The sequence below is a fragment of the Spermophilus citellus genome (genome assembly GCF_964194105.1).
Source record: "Spermophilus citellus genome assembly, chromosome: 9".
In the NCBI taxonomy this organism is placed as follows: domain Eukaryota; kingdom Metazoa; phylum Chordata; class Mammalia; order Rodentia; family Sciuridae; genus Spermophilus; species Spermophilus citellus.
This window is the reverse complement of record NC_138191.1, coordinates 12,550,742-12,571,146: the sequence shown is the minus strand read 5'-3', so window position 1 is coordinate 12,571,146 and position 20,405 is coordinate 12,550,742. Positions and strand designations below refer to the sequence as shown.

Sequence of the window (20,405 nt, the reverse complement as noted above, 5' to 3'; positions counted from 1 at the left end):
GCTAAAATCACATAGAGTGGCTATTTCATTTCTGCCCTGATTCCACAGTGGGGCAAGGGGGAACTACAGGGGTCACATGCCTCTTGTGGCTTCTGGGGATGTCTAGAGTTGAGGGGTTAGAGGTAGGCAGGTTAGCAAAGCCCCAAGAATCCTTCAGGTAGTACACTTTTACTGACAATAACTTGTGGCTTCAGAGACTTCCCCTTCTTCATTTTTCTTTCCTCTCTAATCCACCCTCCGCCTCATTCCCCTGCCTATGGCTCCTTAGGACCTGAAACTTTTCCATGCCTCTACCACTCCCAGTCTCCCTTCCTTGGAACTAATCTACTCAGCATGCACTAATGTAGTAAGCTGTTTGATTTAGGGCTACCAGGAGAGAAAGGGAAGCTCAAGTTCCCATTGTGGCTTTGATCATAGGAGGGAGGTTGGAGGTGTTGGTGCAGAATAATCTGAACGGGAAAGAAATGTTACTTTAAGTATGAATGTTACAACTGGCAGAACAGTGCATACACCTACCCTTGGACACCCTACTCTGAAGTTTTTTTCCTCCTTCCCATATCATTGAGGGGTGGGGTCCATTCTACCTCAAACCCTCTTGTTTTCCAACCCCACAGGGCAAGCATAGGCACTAATGAGAGAGCCTGAGCCCAAGGAGAAACTGATCCACCCTTTGGCAAGTGGCTGCCAATTGAAATCTTCGTCTTGTATGTGTCCCTGTATCTCTACTGCTGTGATGTCTCAAGAGGGTCAGAGAAAAGAATATTTAAAGGTTGAACTTGCCTCAGTGAGAGGCCAGAGGGATAGAGGGACAAGATACATGGGAGTCAGGGCTACAGAGAAAGGGAAAGAAGGTAGCAGGGTGAAGGGCTAGGCTAGCCATTCAAGAGCTGGGATCCTTTTTCCTTTTCTGGAATCGTCGGAACTTGCCCTGAATGGCGAGGGCAGCCTTCTCTGTTTCTGGTGCTGTCAGATCAATGTCAATCTCCTCCTCCTCCTCAGACTTCTTGACACTGCCAGCTTTCCCTGTGGATAGTTGGGAGATACGTTAATGAATTAACCTGCTTATTCTAGCCTTTTCTTCCAAGCTCCAAATATAGTGGGTAAGGTCCATTTTGTGCTACACTCTTTGGGGTAGACCCCAGTCTTTTCTAGGACTATGAATGCCTGATGATTCTCCAAGAAGTTTGAGTCAAGGTACCAAGTCTGGGAGTCAGCAATAGTTACTGAAGCTTTGCTGTTTTTGAACTAAATGACAAATGTCTCCTATCATTACTTATTCCTCAATCCTATAGTTCAAGTCCCAAAATGCATTCACTTTCCCCAGTTTTTCCTCAATTTCCAATGGAGACAGAGACTGATATTTCTCCTGCCACCCCAACAACTTCTGACCTAGCTTCTAAAATCAAAGAGGAAATACTGATAGGTTCACTTTTTAGTAAAAAGTAGAAAGAAGCCTATAGATGATAGTAGTTTTAACATAGTCCTTTGGCCCATTTTTTCACATTTTTATTCCATTGACATCTGGCCTTAGGTGCTTCCAGATTTGCAGCTCTACTTGTCTTCATGTTCCCACCTTCACTAGCTCTACAAACTGCCTAGCCCAACCCCACTCACCTTTCTCTTCTGGGCCAGATGCCTGGTTGCTTCCTGGAGATGTTTTGGTGTTAAGCTGGAAAAAAATCAGGATATCAGATATTCATGGAAGTATTAAGGTACCATCTCTTTAGATCACTTTGGTTTACCTAAGCTCTGTTGCATTCCCTTAGTCTCTGGAAGAAGTAGGTCTTAAGATTAAGAACAGAAGAAAAATTATCAAAAAAATTTATCAAATGAATATTTATTGGTGCTACAGAAATCATAGAGGACAAAACAAACAAAGAAACCCTGCCCTTATGGAGTTTAAGAATATACTCCAACAAATAAATAAATGATGATGATGTTGGGTGGTGGTAAGATTTATAGGGAAAAGGCAGGGAAGAAAGATAATGAATGCTGGGGAGAATAGAGAACAGTTTGACATAGAGTCATCAAGAAAAGTCACTTGCAAGATGGCATTTGAGCAAAGGGCTGAAGGAGATGAGGGAGTAAAGTTTATTTTATCAATGGCAAGAGCTTTCAAGGGTGCTGGGGTGGAAGTATGATTAGCCTATTTGAGAAGTAGCAAGAGACCAGTGTAGCTGAAGAGGAGAGAGGGAGGAGGAAGGTGGGAAATAGATGGAGATGAAGTCAGAGCTAACTGGGGCTGGAAGCAGATGATGTAGTGCCTTGGAAGTCTTTTTAGGGAGTTTGACTTTTACCACAAGTGAGATGGGAAGCCATTGGAGACCTTCAACTGACACAAAAGGGGCATGAGGAAGGAAGCAGACATGCCTGTAAGGAGGTTATTGCAGAAAACCAAGCAAGAGATGACAGTAGCTTGAATCAGTATGCTGACAATAGAGGTAGCAAGTAGTTGGTCTTGGATGTATTTTCAACTTATGACCAACATGAATTGTTGACTAAGTGGCATTGTGATAAAGAAAAGTCAGGGATAACTTCAAAATATTGGCCTGATAAGCTGAAAAACATGGAGTTGCCATTTCCTGAGATGGAGAAGCCAGGAAAAGGAACAGGTTTTAATGAGAGGATCACCAGTTTGTTTTTGAACAAGTTTGAGATGTCTATTAATTATCCAGGAGATGTTTTTATAAGCAATGTATATTCAAGATGAGTTTAAGTGTAGAGTCTGGGCTGGAGATATAAGCTAGAGAGTTATTAACATATGGATGGATTTAAAGTCATGAGACTGAATGAGATCACCAAAGGAGTAAGTTCAGTTAGAGAAGATAAAGGATCAAATCCTGAGGCATTCCAGTGATTAGAGCTGCAGAAATGAACAAAAATCAACAAAGAGAACTGAAAAGAAGTAAGGTAGGAAAGAAGCCAAGAGATTATAGTAAAGTGGAAACCATGTGAAGAAAATATTTCAGGAAAAAGAGAGTGCTTAACTATGCCAAATTCTCAGTAAGCCAAATAAGATGAAGACTGAGATTGACCACTGAGTCTTTCTTTGTGGTGATCACTGTGACATTGACAAGAGAAATTTTAGTGAAGAAATTTCAGAGAGAAAAGTAAGCTAAGCACAGTGGCACACACCTGTAATCCCAGCTGCTCCAGAGGATGAGGTAGAAGGATCACAAGTTTAAGGTCAGTCTGGGCAACTCAGTGTCTCAAAACAAAATTTTAATAAAGGGATGAATAGGGCTGGGATTATGGCTCAGGGGTAGAGCGCTCGCTTAGCACGGGCGGGACCCGGGTTCGATCCTCAGCACCACATAAAAATAAAGGCATTGTGTTGTGTCCATCTACAACTAAAAAAATAAATATTAAATAAATAAAATTAAGGGATGTATATAGCCCCCCAAAAGAGGTTAATCCAAAAAACTAAAGGCCAAATGTTCTCTCTGATATGTGGATGCTGAATCACAATAGGCATAGGGGTGGGGGAGTGGAAGTTCACAGGCTGGGGGGGGGATGGGGATGGGACAGGAAAGACAGTAGAATGAAAATGGGACATAAATTTCCTATGTTCACAGTGTGACTCCACATCATGTACAACCACAAAAATGGGAAGTTATATTCCATGTATGTAATGATATATATCAAAATATATTCTATTGTCATGTATAACTAAAAAGAATAAAAAATTTAAAAAAAAAGTTTAGTCCACACTGAAAAAAATATGACATAGATGGATGTGCAGTAATAGGATAACAGCCAATTGTCCAGACAAGAGGGTCAGGGGTCAAGAGGCAAGTTCTATAGTTCCATGATCACTCACTTCAAATCCTCCTTTCTCTATTATCAGAAAATCCCTGACTCTCTGATCTTTGCTTTAACCATTATCCGTTTGACTCTAAACCTATTGCCTTAATCCATCAACTCTTCTCCCTCTTCCCACCCCTCCCCTTTGAAGGAAAAAAATCTGGATTCCCATTCTAAATATCTCTTCTCAGGTGGCTGTTTCCTCAAATTTTCTTATATCAGCTGACCTTGAGAATTCTTTTAATAAAGAATGTGTCAGGATTGAACCACCCAGACAGCCACTTTCCCTGCCAGCTGCCCCACTTCCTGAGCCTCTCTTGAGATTTCTATCCCTGGAATGAAACAGTGGCTCAGTTGCCATCTGGCTTTCCAGGAATCCCAGATCCATTTGGGTTAAATTTATGAAAGGGCAAGGGTCTCCACTGGGGAGGACAGAAAAGTGTGTTGTAAAGAGAAGAAAACTCCTAATGCTCAGAATGCCCCTTACACCTTCTGTTGAAAAGCAGGGTGCTAGAGCTGCTTTTTACCTCCTGCTCCTCCTCCCTCCATTCTCTCTAGTCAGTTCTCAAAATAGCCACTGTGGACACTGGCTTTAGTTGTTTGCAACTTGCTGAGGTTGTCTCTCACCACTTATTTGGTACTCATTCCTTCATTAATTCCTGGACTTTGCCTCAACTTTCTTATTCATTTTCCAGAAATTCTGCAATTTTAGATAAATTGAGGTTCTCTGGTATGTCCATGTATAGGCCATCAGACTAGCCATACTTCAGGTAAACTAAGGAGGCATGGAAGTCCACTCTGCATAAACCAGAGACCAAACTGTCTGTAAGAGTACCTTTTAAAAAAACTCACACCTCTGGAGGAGTGATGCTAACTCACAAAAGCTGTACAGATCAGTATTTCTCATCCTCTCTCAACCCCTCATTCCAGGCAGATACAGATTACAGACTTCTCAGTGCTATTCCACTTCTTCTAATATTAGGCTTTTCTGATCAGAAATAACAACAGTGAAATGGTTTAGCAAATCCTTCCTTCTCCTTAGGGAATCCAAGTAGAGAAACTGGTAAAAATCAAGGAGTTTAGAACATTACCTCACTTATTTTACTAATGATCACATGTATAATACTTTGTGCTCATCACTTTCTGTGCACTTTTAAAACACACTGAATCATTTTTAACAGTCTCATAAAATAGATGTTGTTATTATACTCATTTCACTGATTAGGAAACTGAGGTCAAAAGATGTTAATTTTCTTGCCTAAGGTCATAGAGCTAAGAAGTTACAAAACCAAGATTTGAAGCCAGGTAGTCTGGCTTAAGAGTTCAGGCTCTTGAACATTATGCTACACTCTATCTGAAGATCTCCAACCAAAAGCATGGGTCAATGTGTGCACACTTGAGGAGGATGAGGTGTGTGAGACTGATCTGACTACACAAATTCTCCCACTCAGCACAGCAATTCCCAGATAGAAAGGAGTCTTAAGAATCATGGTTTTATTCCATTCCCACAGTCAGGCAGCTGAACCCAAGGCCTGGCCTCTCAATCCCCAGTCCTCAACACTTTCTTCATATACATGACACAGAGAACATAAAGAACTGAGTCCTGTTCTACCATTATGGAGCAATCTTAAGTGTTATGTGAAAACTTAATCCCACACCATACCTGACAGATGACTGCTCTAACCCTGATGTGTGCTCTGTGGGCCTCCTTACACATACTAGGCTGACCCCTGGGGAACAGTCCTAGCTTATGTGTAAGTTCTTCACTCACAGGGCAAAATCCTATCCCTGCAGCATCTGAAAACTCTACATATAGTATCATCCCATTGCTTTCCATTTCACATGACTCCCTTGCTTACATTCAAACCTATTATTACAAGCTTCTAGTGAGCTTGGAGCTTGGTTCAGTTCAGCCTCATTGCCCACACAGGACTAAATGTTTCTTACTTCTTAATACATACCAAACACTAATTAGCAACAGTGAGGCCCATCAACACTTGCCTTTCCCTAGAGGGCCTTAGTTTCTTTCCTTGCCTACCTTCCTGTATCCCTTTCCTGTCACCTTGGGATCTGATGTATACCAATGTTCCATTCCATCATCTAGGCAGTAGTTGCCAATTCTCCATGAGTATGCTTTTGTATCTTCTTCAACTCCTTTCTCGTAGGGAAGAAGGAGGTAAAGCCCAACATCTTAGGAGTATCCCCCCACCACATCACACTTTTAGGCTTTAAAACTATAGAAAGGAACATAATACAGCAACATCCTTTTATTCTTTAGTATGTCCTCCAAGAGTATTTACCTTTTTGATTTACTCCCACTTCTTAAAAAAAAAAAAAAAGAGGAAGCACTATACATTTGCCCTGTCCACCTCCTCCTAGGACATTTATTAACATTCAGATGAGATCTTGTTCTTCCATCTGAGCTCTAGATCCTATCCCCTTTCTCCCCAGGAATCTTGACCTTCACTTTCTTATATATAAAGCCTCTCCCCCTCTTTAAGAAAAAAGGAAAAGAAACGCTTTCTCAATATGAATTCCTTTTTGAGTACCAGTAGAATATAAAGAAGCAGGTCTAGGACTCAGTCTTGGGGGACAACAATATTAAAAGGTTAGAGAGATCTTTTCAACAAACAGTGCTGAAATGATTGAGCAGCCATATGCAGAAGAAAACAAACAAAACAAAAAAAGGCCCACCTCAAGCCATACCTTGAATCTTATACAAAAATTAACTCAAAATAGATATAAAACCTTGTACTAGCTGGGCATAATGGCACATGCCTGTAATCCTGGTGGCTCAGGAGGCTGAGGCAGGAGGATCTCAAGTTCAAAGCTAGCTTCAGCAACTTAGTAAGGTCCTAAAAACTTAATGAGACCCTGTCTCTAAATAAAATACAAAAGATGAGGATATGGCTCAGTGGTTAACTGTTCCTGGGGTTCAATTCCTAATACCAAAAAAAAAAAAAAAAAAAAAAAAAAAAAACAACAACAACAAAAAAAACCCTACACACCTTAAACTATAAAACTTTTAGAAAAAAAATAGGGAAAAAAATCTTTGCAACCTTGGGGTAGGTAAAAATTTCTTAGATATACCAAATACACAACTTATAAAAGAAAAAAATATAAATTGAAAAATTAAGAACCACTCTTAGATACTCCTAAGAGAATGAAGGGACAAGCTATAGACAGGAAGAAAATATTTATAAATTACATATCTGACAAAGAACTTGAATCAAGGGTTAAAGATATAGTTCAGGGGCTGAGGTTGTGGCTCATTGTAAGTGCATTTGCTGGGTTTGATTCTCGGCACCACATACAAATAAATAAAAATAAAGGTCCATCAACAACTTAAAAAAGATATAGTTCAGTGGCAGAGTGCTTGCCTAGCATGTGCATAGGCCCTGAGTTGTGGAGTAGGGAAAATTTGTATTCAGATTTTTTTTTCTCCAGTACTAGGGATTGAATCTAGGGGCATTCTACCACTGAGCTACATCCCCAGTACTATTTATTTATTTATTGTAGTACTGGGGATTGAATACGGGGTGCTCTACCACTGGGTTATATCCCTAGTCCTTTTTATTTTTTGAAACAGTTTCTCTTTAAGTTGTTGAGGAGCTCACTAGGATGCCAACGCTGTCCTCCAACTTCAGATCCTTCTGCCTCAACCTCTCAAACTGCTAGGATTACAGACATGCACCACCATGCCCAGTGCTTTTTATCTTTCACTTTGAGACATGGTCTTATAAAATTGCCCAGGCTGACCTCTAACTTGTGATTCTCCTGCCTCTCAGACTGCCCAGTCACTGGGATTAAAGTGGACACCATGCTCAACTAATGACTCTCCTTTAAATAACCAGTATTTTCCATGATACTAAATTGAATGCAAAAGTTTCAGCTCCATTTGAGTAGACTCTTGACTACTCCCCCTTCCTTAACACATACTCCTTGCTTGGCTTCTGAGATATCCTAGTTTTTTCCTGGATTTTCTCCTACCTTTCTGGATTCTTCTGTCCAACATTTAAGGGTTAGAGATTCTTAAGATTGGGGATAAGTCCTCTTCTGTTCTTTCTTCCTAGATGATCTCATCTCTACCTATTACTTCCTAGATGATCTCATCTGTACCTATTACTTAATACCAAATTATACTTTATACCAGCACTATCCAATTCAGAGATTGACAAACCACAACTCACAGGCCAAATTGGGTCTGCAACCTGTTATTGTAAATAAAGTTTTATTGGAATGCAGCTATGCCTACTTGTTCACATATTACATATGGCTGCTTTGGCACTACAGCAGTAGAGTTGAGAACATAGTTCCACAAAGTCAAAAATATTTTGACTTTCTGGCCCATTAAAGAAAAAGTTTGCAGACCCCTTTACTGTATGTAACTTTCTACAGTGCTAGAAAGCTTTTATATCTGCACTATTATGATATCCACCAGGCACATGTGGCTATCGTGTACTTTAAAATGGAGCTAGTACAATTGAGAAATAAATTTATAATTTTATTTTATTACATAAGATTTAAGTTAAATAGCTATATGTGGTTAGTGGCTATCATATTGAACGGCACAGAATGGCATTTCTATCCCAGATCACTGCTCTTGGCATCCACTCTGTGGCTAGTTCAGAGGTTGTGGGGAAGGTATCAGAAGCCAGGTCTTAGCCGGGCTTGGTAGCTCACACTTATAATCCCAGTGACTTGAGAGGCTGAGGCAGGAGGATTGCAAATTCGAGGCCAGCCTCAGCAACTTAGTGAGGACCTCAACAACTTATCGAGACCCCATCTCAAGATAAAAAATGAAAAGAGCTGGGTATGGGGCTCAATACCATGTGCTCCTGGCTTAAATTCCCCATACCAAAAAAAAAAAAAAGAAGCCAGGTCCTTGCTTTTCTTCCCTTTAGCATATATACCTGAAAAAGTGCTGAGGGTGAAAGGAAGGTCTTCTTAGAAAGTAGAATTCATATTACCTGTTAAAAAGGACCCCATTCCTTTTTCATTTTGAGACAGGGTCTTGCTAAATTGCTTAGGGCCTCCCTTAGTGGCTGCAGCTGGCCTTAAGCTTGCAATTCTCATGCCTCAGCCTCCATAGTCCCTAGGATTATAGGCATGCACCACTGCACCTGGCTAGTTATTGTATTTTTTTTAAACTGATGCATTATAATTATACATAATAGTGGGTTTGTCACTTATTTATATGTGCACATAATAACAATTTGGTCAGTTTCATTCCCTAGTACTGATCCTGGTTCTCCCCTCCTCCTCCCTCTAATTATCATGTCTTATTTCTCCTTCCCTACCTTCAGCACCCCTCCAGACTTCATTTCATTGAAAGCACAGTCCGTATACTTTATTTATTTGTGTGCCACCTATAAAAACTACAACCCATATCTTGTACATGGTAAGGTATTCAATAGATATTTGTTTATATGAATTAATATTTTCTCAGACTTTAAATTTCTGGAATGTCAGTGCAGTCAAACAGATCACAATTCATATCCTACAGCTGCATAGACTATCTGTTCAAATCCCAGCTCTGCCACTTATAATTGTGTGACATTGGATAAATTAGTAAGCCTTGCTGTGCTCAGATTGATTATTTGCAGAAGAGAGATAATATCTATTTTAAAAGGTGAAAAATAGTAGAGGAAAAATATATAAAGTGCCTAGAGTGTATTAAAATAGTTATTATTCTGAAGTAATATAACCCTGGGTTGAATGTAAGAATAGCTCTATGCTTAGCATATAAAAGGTTCTGGGTTCAATCCCCAATACAGGAAGGAAAAACAAACAGTCCAGGTCAAGTTACTGGGGGTACTGCACGGTTAAAATACTGGGATCAAGCATGGAGTTAGCAGGGCATGGTGGCAAATATCTGTATTGCTAGCGACTCTGGAGGCTGAGGCAGGAGGATTGCAAGTTTTAGGTCAACCTCAGCAACTTGAAATCAAAACAAAACAAAGCAAAACAAAAAGAGTAGAGTTACCACCAGGTGCACTAACATTACAGCTGTAGTCCTGGAGACTGGCAGGCCAGGGCAAGATGATCACAAGTTTGAGGCCAGCCTCAGCAGCTTAGCAAGGCCCTAAGAAATTTAATAAGACCCTGTCTCAGAATAAAAAATAAAAAGGAGTCAGGCATGGTGGTGCTTGCCCATAATTCCAGCAGCATGGGAGGCTGAAAAGGGAGGAGGGAGGATCATAAGTTCAAAGCCATCCTTAGCAAAAAAAAAAAAAAAATGAGGCACTAAACAACTCAGTGAGACCCTGTCTCTAAATAAAATATGAAATAGGGCTGGGGATGTGGATCAGTGGTTGAGTGTCCCTGAGTTCAATCTCTGGTACCCTAAATAAATAAATAAGGCTGGAGATGTAAAATAAAAAGGGCTGTCAGTGGTAGAACACATCTGGGTTCAATCCCAGGGAACAACAACAAGAAAGTAGAATTACCACAGAGTAGACCTTTACTAAATGGTGCTGAATAGCTGGGATTGCTCTAAGGGTCCTTGGGATTTATTCTGCAACCAAAGAACCTTACTAAATGATCTTTTACTCTAAACTAATCCCGAGAAAAACAATCTCCTATCTTCCCAGTATCTGTCCTGTCCTCCAAAATGCTGAGAATGGCTCTAAACCTTTGGAAGCTCATAGACACTTTTCCTTCTATCTCTCTCTTTTTTTTTTTTTTTTTTTCAGTTATAGAAGACAGAAAGAGATGAGTGCTTAGAAGCAAATAAATCATATCTCCTTGATCAAGAACTTTTGTCCTCCCTAGTATCACAAAGATGATTATGTAAGTCTGTTCCTTGCCCCACAAGTTAGTATTGTCTTGGCAAAGCACCTACAGATAGTCAAAACAGCATCTCAGGTGTTATTTCTCTGCTGCCACTAATGGGAAAACAGTCACCCTATAACTCTAGGCCTGATGCACCCTGCTCCCTCCTCCCGCTGCATTTCTTTCTTCCTTTGTTGCTTTCCTCTTTAATGGTGTTACCACAGCAACCATTGTCACCAGAAGAGGGAAGATAACATTACCCCTGCCTGTTCCAAGCAGTGGGTTAAAATTAATCTTGGGGAGGGTAAACCACCCAGTTTTCCCTGTACTCTTTAAATCATGGAACTCTTTAAAGAGGGATCACAGATTGTTAAGAGCAGCAATAAACAGGAACAGGGTTCACTTCATTATACCTGGGTCAACTATACCCTGTACACTTGCATAACATAGTTTGGATGCTGTGCAAATGAAAACACATGATGAATACATACTGATACTGCCACGATTACTGGCAGTTTAGATGAGTATGTTACTGGCAGTACTGTTGCCTCTCAGGGGAAGAGGTTAGGCTACACGTTTGTTGCTCCAAAATAACCAGAGTCACACTGACAGGATGATAAGTTTTAATCGAAGCCAGCTTTGAAGATTTTCCCCAGTTTGATCAAACTGCATAAAACACATTTTTCCTTTTTCCATTTTTTTGCTTATTTTGTAAGCTGGTGGGTAGCCAAATACAGCCAGCTAGTAGCCAGGCAGGGTCCCTGGGCCAGGCTGTTGGGTACAAATAAGTACAGGGGGGGCTGGGGTTGTAACTCAGTGGTAGAATGCTCACCTAGCACGTGTGAGGCCCTGAGTTCGATCCTCAGCACCACATATAAAATATATAAAGGTATTGTTCCAACTACAACTAAAAATAAATAAATATTTTTTAAAAAGAAAGAAAAAAATTAAAAAAAAATAAGTACAGGTACTCAGAATCCTCCTGTCCTACAAGCCAGGGCAGAGAACCTTAAAAGAGTTTGAATCCTAAAAATTCTAAATATGAGCCTTAAAAAGACCCTTTTCTTGCCTTTGTATGGACTTAAATCCTAAGCTTCATAAAATCCCTACTTGATCTAGAGATGCAAGAAGTGAAGCAGAACAAGAATTAGTGGATACTTCCAAATGGTTACAAAGAGGTTTTCTACCCCACTGCCTCCCAGGGACTCTTTTATCCCTGTTGACATATTATTTTACAATGTTAAATGAAAGTCACTGCTAAAGGAACTTATAGAGGCATCTGGGATCCCCTGGTGCCCCTGGATGACCCTAGACTGCTGTTTTTGGAGCACTGTTGGAACTGTTTCAATTCTTTCAGTGCAGCAACCAGCTGCAGTCCTCAAACAGTATCAGGAACTTGTTCAAGGTCACCCTCAAGATAATAACAGAAAAAGAATTAGGAATCCTTACTCCAGGTTCCACAGATACACAATCCTCCCCTAGTATATGGAATATAACCCAGATGCTCTACATCTTGGTGATTTCCCAAGAAAATAATAGAACTGAAACAGTTCTAACTCCCAAGCCCCTGGTTTGTCCCTCTTCCCTTAGCCACTCCACCCTGTTTCCTGGAATAGAAGTACCCCCACTGAAGTCAGAGGCAGAATTCCTTATCCATGCCAGCTCATGGTATGCAGTGAGTCAACAACCCCAGCCCAATCCCCCCAGCATGGGCTGCCACAATTTAATGAGTGGTTATTTGTGATACTTTGCACACGGCTTGGAGCTGTGCCTTTACCCCATACTGGGGGATAAGAAATGGGGGAGAGAGTAGTGCCAAAGCATCACTTATTACTATAATCTTCAATGTGCATCCCACCCCTGGTGTTAATGTCCTAAAATAAATGCATTAATCCCCCCACAGCCTACAAGGCAAACACTCAGCTGGAGGGCTTTGTGTGGGAGGAAAGCAGCACCAAGGACAACAGAATGGTAAATGGCACCTCTTTTCCCCAGGTGGGGGTTGGGAAACCTAGGTGGGCATGCCTTCAGAAGTCAGCCCAGAGGGATGTAGAAAATCAGGATTTGGTGAGCCTGATCAGTATGGAGAAACTGACAAGGTCTAGGTTTCTAAACACTTGTATAAAAGCACTTTTAAGGGATGCAGACTTTTTGCAAAAAGTAGTTTGAATCTGCTTCTGACTTCACTTACTCTTGCAACTAAAATATTTCTGAGGCAAGTCAAACCATTATGAGCAGCAGGTCTGGAGTATGGATTTAGAAAACCATGCACTTCAAATTTTGGAATCCCAATAGGCTTTCATTACGTACAACACTTACAGTCTAATACAATCTTTCCTCCCCACCTCTTCTTACTTTCTCCCTCTGGAAGGCTTTGTACTCCTTTCTTGGAAGTCAATTGGCCAAATAAAGGAACACGGAATACACAGAGAGTATATAGAGCCTGTTTGGTTGTCAAGCGTACTAATTTTACTTAGATACCCTGTTTTTCTGCACTGTATTCTCCAAGTCAAATAAAAGTAAGAGGGCTATAGCTCAGTGGTAGAATGCTTGCCTAACAAGTGTGAAGCCTTGGGTTTGATCCCCAGCACCCCACACATACACACACACAATTAAGAGAACTGCTTTCATAATAGTGTGCTAGATTTCAAAAAGAAAGCTTCTCCTTCTGGTTCTCGATACCCTATAATTAAGTAATTAAGTAATTAAGTGAATCAATGATGGACATCAAAAACTAAGAACCTATGGCTGGGTGTGGTAGCCCACACCTATACTCTCATCAGCTTTGAGGCTGAGGTAAGAGGCACAAGTTCAAGGCCAGTTTGAGCAATTTAGTGAGACTCTCAGAAACTTAGTGAGACCCTGTCTCAAATAAATAAAAAGGATGGGGATGTAGATCAGTGATAAAGTATCCCTATGTTCAATCCTCAGTATGAAATGAAAGACAGGAAGGAAGGAAGGAAGGAAGGAAGGAAGGAAGGAAGGAAGGAAGGAAGGAAGGAAGGAAGGAAGGAAGGAAGGAATTTAAAAGCTATGAAAAGTTGGGTGTGGTGGCACAGGCCTGTAATTCCAGCAGTTCAGAAGGCTGAGGCAGGAGGATTGTAAATTCAAAGCCAGCCTCAGCAATGGCAAGGCACTAAGCAACTCAGTGAGAATCTGTCTGAAATAAAATACAAAATAGGTTTGGAGATGTGGCTCAATGGCTGAGTGGCACTGAGTTCAATCCCCAGTAAAACAAAACAAAACAAACAACAACAACAAAAAAAAAAACCTCTTTTACCCCCTGTCAAAAAAAGCTATTAAAAGATGGCCTCTAGGCTTCCTTTTTCATTCATCCCTATCAGTTTAGCTACTTCACTCCAGTATATTCAATGCACCCTTTGTTTTTTCTTTCTGTTCTAGAATTGAACCAGGGCCTCTTACATGCCAGACAAGCATTACCACTAAGCTACATCTCCAGCCTCAATGTACCCATTTTTAAAGTGACTAGGCATCTATCAAAATGTGCCCAATTGATAAATGTTATCCCCTATAGGTCTCTCATCTCTATTTTCTTTCTTAATGTTTATTAAACCACAACTGCATGCATTTCTTATAAAATGCATCTTTAACACATTCATGGCTCAGTGGTAGGTGCTCACCTAGTGAGGCACTGGGTTCAATCCTCAGCACCACATAAAAATAAATAAAATAAAGGTATTGTGTCCATCTACAACTAAAAATATATTTAAAAAAACAATGTAAATTAAATGATTTTATATTCATTTGGGTAACAAATTAAAGAGGTCCAAAGGAAAGTTCTTTGGGGATAAGAAGGCAGTTGTACTGTGCCCTAGTTTCAGTTCTAGTCCTGTGTAAACTTTGATAAGTTTGGGTATCAGTTTCCTCACCTTTTAAATGAGAATAATGGGCCAAATGAGAATATCTCTTTAACAAATTTTAAATTATATCACTAAATTTCATTATTTATTTATTTGTTTGTTTGTTTATTTATTTATTTATTTATTTTGGTACCAGAGATTGAACTCAGGGGCACTCAACCACTGAGTCACATCCCCAACCCTTTTTGTATTTTACTTAGAGACAGGGTCTCACTGAGTTGCTTAGGGCCTCAGTAAGTTGCTGAGGCTGTTTTGAACTCGAAATCCTCTCACCTCAGCCTCCATGACCGCTGGGATTACAGACATGAGCCACCTTGCCTGGCATTACTAAAATGTTTTGATATTTTATTTGAGATTATCTTGGTGGAAAATATCTAATGTTCTATCTTTAATTTTTTGCAAAACTTAGTTTCTCTTTTTCCATAATAAATCAGACTTATGAAAGACCATTTTAAAAAGTTGAAAAAAAAAAAAAGGAGGGAGGCATTCACAGAACCACTACCTCGAAGAGACAATTATTGATCCATCTTTTCCTTCTGCACAAGTAACCTGATCTCCATCACATTCATCAATTAAGTCATGAAAAATATATCAGGTCTGTGTATTTGGACTCCAGCCATATTATTTACAGTTGCCTGCACCCAGAAACTTGACATTCTGCACCAGGCATGGTGATATACTACTATAATCCCAATGACTTGGGAGACTGGAATAGGAGGGTTGCAAGTTCAAGACAAGACTGAGCAATTTAGCAAGACCCTGCCTCAAAATTAAAAGGGCTGGAGACACCACTGGGCATGGTGTCACACACCTATAATTCCAGCAACTCAGGAGGCTGAGACAGGAGGATGGCAAATTCAAGGGACTCGGTAATTTAGCAAGGCCCTCAGCAATTTAGTGAGATCTAATCTCAAAATAAAAATTAAAAAGAGCTAGGGATGGGGCTGGGTTTGTGGCTCAGTGGCAGAGTACTTGCCTCGTACATGTAAGACAGTGGGTTCAATCCCCAGCACCACATAAAAATAAATAAACAAAATAAAGATATTGTGTCCATCTATAACTAAAAAAAAATTCTTTTTTTTTAAAGAGAGAGAGAGAGAAGAGAGAATTTTAATATTTATTTTTTAGTTCTCGGCGGACACAACATCTTTGTTTGTATGTGGTGCTGAGGATCGAACTCGGGCCGCACGCATGCCAGGCGAGCGCACTACCGCTTGAGCCACATCCCAGCCCCTAAAAAAATTCTTAAAAAAAAAAAAAGAGCTGGGGATGTAAATCAGTGATAAAATACTCCCGGGTTACATCCCCAGTACCAAGGGAAAAAGGGGATGCTGTTCACATTCTAAGGGATAATTGATCACAGCTGCCACTTGGGAGAGTGTCAACTATATTTCCAGGTCACAGGATAAAAAAGTGATCCATTTCTACCAAGTAGAAGCTCCTGCTCAAGCAGCTAAATCAGCTAAAGCAACAACCTAAATTGATGGCCAAGAAAAAGGTAAGCAAGCTTAAAAACCAAGTTCTAGTTTCCTTACTTTGGAAGAAAGATATTTCCAGAGATAAAAGGCATTATCAATAACAAGTAGCTAGTCCTTATTTTATATATTTAATACCACTATAATAATAAATAAAATAAATGAGAGAAACTTGGATCTCTTCCAAATCCCTACTAGGTTTCCTAACAACTGACTCACAGAAGATATAACAGAATTGTCACTCTGACCTAACATCCATTGTCGGGGAGGTTGCACATTCAGACAGATGTGCAAAGGAAAAAGAATGTGATCCCCAAAGTGTGACATCTCATTCCCAGAAGACAGCAAGAAGAAGAATAAATGAGAAAGTAAAAGCCTTCCACTAATGATCTAGTTGATCTTTCCCTTGCTCCTGCCAGCCAAAACACAGGACAGACACCAGAGGATTGTCACTAGCAATCCATGACTCCCTTTTCAGCAGAATGATTGCTGGACCAAGGGATTCTTCCCACAAGGTTTCTCACAGATGAAGAATGCAACAGGATCACAGAAGAACTTGGAATTCTGCTTTTAAGCAACCAGCTACACTGTATGAAAGGTATTATAGAAAAGAGCCCTTTGGGACCAAATGCATCTCCCCTTCTCTCCTTCACTGAAACTAGGGTAAAGTTATTAAACTATAAGAGACAGACTGTGATTCACAGCAATCAAGTCCTGCTTGCAGCTGTGAATGTAGACAAGCTGGAGATGAGTCCCTGCAGCTCCTCTGTGCATGAGTACACACATTTACAAGGAAATGCTCTGCTGCAGTACTGAGTGACAACAAAAAGCCACCAAGGCAAAGCAGAGCTAGAGATCCGGTAACCCCAACAGAATCCCTATACTGTTAGTTGCTCTAAGTCTAGAGATTCCTTCCCAGTTTTTATTCTTTAGTTGACATGGGAATCTCTTGAAGACATTCAAATTCTCTCAATATCATGCAGTTTCTCTAAAGCAAGAAAATAAGCAGATGGGGGAGGTGAAACTTACATAATATTCAGGGTACACAGAACTTTCCTGGCCTGGGCACTTCAGCCTGAAAGAGGAAACCCATGGGGCTGGGTTGATAGAAATGAAGCAGTTTGGAGTCTCCCTGGGGCTCCAGAGCTCTGGGCAACACTTCCGCTTTTCATCATAGATTTTATAAAAGGAAGAAAACAGGCTGGGTCTTTGCCTCTAGGGAAGCAGAGATCCCTAGGGCATATGGTTTAAAGACAACTGGTCTCTGTGTACACCCAGGTGGCTGCTTCAAGATATTATAAATACTCATCCCTGTAGTCAGGCTTAGCTCTGTATTAGGAGGCAAGCATGTATAGCTAAATGGCTAGTTAGAACCAGTTTGCTCTGACATCTAGGAGGCTAGCCAGTCTTGTATACACTGAATTAGTCCCTGTCCAAGGATCCTACTCTCATTACTCTGGCAGCCCCTTCATTGGGGATAGCCAAGGCTTACTGTCAAGAAGAGCCTCAAGACTTTATTTCCCCTAGCAAGACCAAATTGTTTTGTTACAAAACAGCTTTGTCACTTCACCGAATGCCACTCTAAATGCTAGCCCTTATAGTGTGTCCTACAGAAGGGCCATACGCTTCTCCCCCAAAGCATAAGCAAACACAAATCTTCAAGTTGGCATAGCCTTCAGATAAACTCCCAGGGGATGGACTGGATTAAAACTCATATTTAGAAACACTGGGGTGGGAAGCAGTGGTTTGAACCTTAGACCTCAGTGAAAATAGAGCAAAGAAAATCTCTCTGCTCATGTTAGAGCTGAAAAAAATCAAGGGGAGAGAAGGTTGATCCATTTTTTCCTTTTCTTTCTGAAGGACTGCCATAGTCACAGTCATAACCAGCTGAGGGACTAAAAACCACTTTGTTTCTTCTTAAGCCCCCCCCCATACAAGCTGAATTTTCCAGGATAAACTTAGTGGACATGGCAACCAAGACAACATAGCAGTTGGCACTAATTGGCTCCCTAGGTGACAAATTTTAGTAGGAGCCAGCAGAGCTCCTACTGAAAATCTTCATCTTTTGTATCTAAACTGGGACCTGGGCCCCAGAGACCTTCACTAAGATGATATCCTTGGGAATTCTTGTGCTAGTTTTCTATAATACTATAACTGAAAACAGAGACAAATGAACACACACACACACACACACACACACACAGATAATAGCTAACATACATTGAGTGCCTACTCTGTGATAATGTATACTTTGATTATACCATTTAGTCTCGTTTAATCAGAGAACAACCTGTATTATCCCCATTTTACAGATAAAAAGTCAAAGCTCATAAAATTTGTGTAATTTGCCTAAGGCCACATAGCTAAGTAATAGAGCTAGGGTCTGATAGATAGTTGAGAAGCTGGATTGAACACAATCTGTATGCTAGGAAGGATCTGTATGCTAGGAAGAGGACTGCAGAAAGCAAGCTTGTGATGTTACTTATCCAGACCAACTTTGCTTGGTACCTTTTTTCAGGATATGAGACTGCCTGGATAAGAGATTACAAATACAGTCAGACAATGGGAGGGGTCTTTCAAAGTCTTGCTTTGACCCCCATCATGGACAGTGTTATTTGAAAAGAGTAGATCAGTTAAAGGACTGGAACTGGCTCCAATGAACATCATAGAGCCCATTCGAAGATAGATGTAACAAGCATTGTAGAAGGAGGTCCACTCTTGAAGGGGACATTTCCCATGGAACTGGACATGCCTCCACTACAAGGCTTGTGAACGTCAGAAATGGTCCCTCCAACATTCCTGACAATGAGTGAAAGATGCCACCTTCCTAAAAGAGGGAAAGTGATCATCCCTGGGGGCCAGGGATGGAAATCTTGTTGGTTGCCTCATAAGGAATATAGGAGTAATACAACCCTAGGAGACAAGGACATAGGTGAAGTGAGGGGTCAGGAGGAGCCTGAATAACCTCAGAACAGCAACAGATGCAGAGGGCAGTACCCCGAGGAGATGGTTTATCACCCGATAGCAGAGTCCCCTCCCTCTATGGCCAATTCAAATCACCTCAAAAGCGGGCATCCACAGTTGGCAGATTTAAAGCCTTCCCTTATCCAATCCAGTGCCCAGAGGTGAGAGCTTTCCCAGAGGGGCAATGGAAACCCCCAGAGAATCTCCGAGGTGTCGCACTCTCCCTCACCTCCCTGGGACCCCGAGCCGCAGTCTTCTCCCCGCTGCAGCCCTCTCCCGGAGCGCGGTGGGCCTGGCCGCGCCGCTCACCTCGCTCATCGCGGCAGCGGGACTAGGAGCGCCAGGCGCGGCACGCGCAGGTGAGGCGAAGGGCCCTCGGGGATGTGTGGACAGCGGCCGAGAGTTGCCGGGATCTAAGGCAGAGACTCCGGCTGACTAGGAGGAAAGAGTAAGCGCGGAGATCCGCTGCTTCAGCGCCTGCACCCCTTGGTCTCAGCGTTCAGCTTCCCGCCAGAGATCCCCCTTCGACCCTGTCCTGTCAGAGCCTCTCCGTGCGCCTCCGCCGACCCCACTTTTTATAGTCAGCTTCGGTACCCGCCTCCAGCCTGACCAATAGGAGGGCCCCCTGCGGAAGAGTGACAGCCCCTTGCATCCAATAGTGTCAGACACAGAGCTTTGCTGCATTTCCAAACTAGGGTAAGACAGACAGTGAGCGGGAAGGAGGGGGAGGCCGTCGGGGGATGAGAACACAAAAACCGAAGTACCGAGAGCAATGAAGGAGAGGTAGAATGAAAGGAAGGAGGAAGAGGGAAGAAAGAGTGTGTTTGAGAAAGAAATGAAAGAAGAACTGGGAGAAAATCAAGAAGGCACGAGGGAAACAGGAACCAGTGAATTAAAGGGGCGAAACTAAGATGTGGCAGGTTAAAATTGAATAGTAAGGTGGCAGTCTGGAGAGACAGACAGACTGGAGCAAATGAACAATGCTCAATGCTCTGAAGCAAAGAACAGGAAAATTGGGAAGTGCCTATTTGACGTGGAAGATCATAAATCTTAGGAGTTGGGAGACATTTTAGGATTCATTAATCCTATTTCCTACATGAGGCTAAACAAAGCAAAATCTTTCCAACAGAATGTTGATCTTCCAGGCTCACTTGAATAGATAATGAGCTCTTCCTGTTAATTTACAACTGCACTTTTTTCCCCCAGCTCAATTCTAACAAGTTACTCTTAGCCTCTATTGTGTCATGGCTATGAGGCTTTTTTTTTTTTTTTTTTTTTTTTTGTGCTGGAAATTGAACCCAGGGGTTTAACCATTGAGCCATATCCCCAGCCCTTTTTCATATTTAATTTAGAGACAGGGGTCTCCCTGAGTTTGCTGAGGCTGGTTTTGAATGCACAATCCTCCTGCCTCAGGCTCCGGAGCTGCTGGGATTACAGGCAAGCACCACCATACCCAAGACTATGAAGTGGTTTAAAAAACAAAAAACACACACTGCCAGTGGTAATG

General features: G+C 41.4%; 1 protein-coding gene across 1 annotated transcript; it reads right to left on the bottom strand.

Annotated features, from left to right (window-relative positions):
• Positions 1-279: 279 nt before the first annotated feature.
• Positions 280-19,460, bottom strand: PCP4L1 (Purkinje cell protein 4 like 1). Its single transcript, XM_081308111.1, has 3 exons — positions 19,208-19,460; positions 1,615-1,669; positions 280-1,023 (listed from the first exon to the last, which is right to left on the bottom strand). Exons 1-3 carry the CDS (start codon positions 19,214-19,216, stop codon positions 881-883), a joined length of 207 nt encoding a protein of 68 aa, XP_081164237.1. The 5' UTR covers positions 19,217-19,460; the 3' UTR covers positions 280-880.
• Positions 19,461-20,405: the final 945 nt, after the last annotated feature.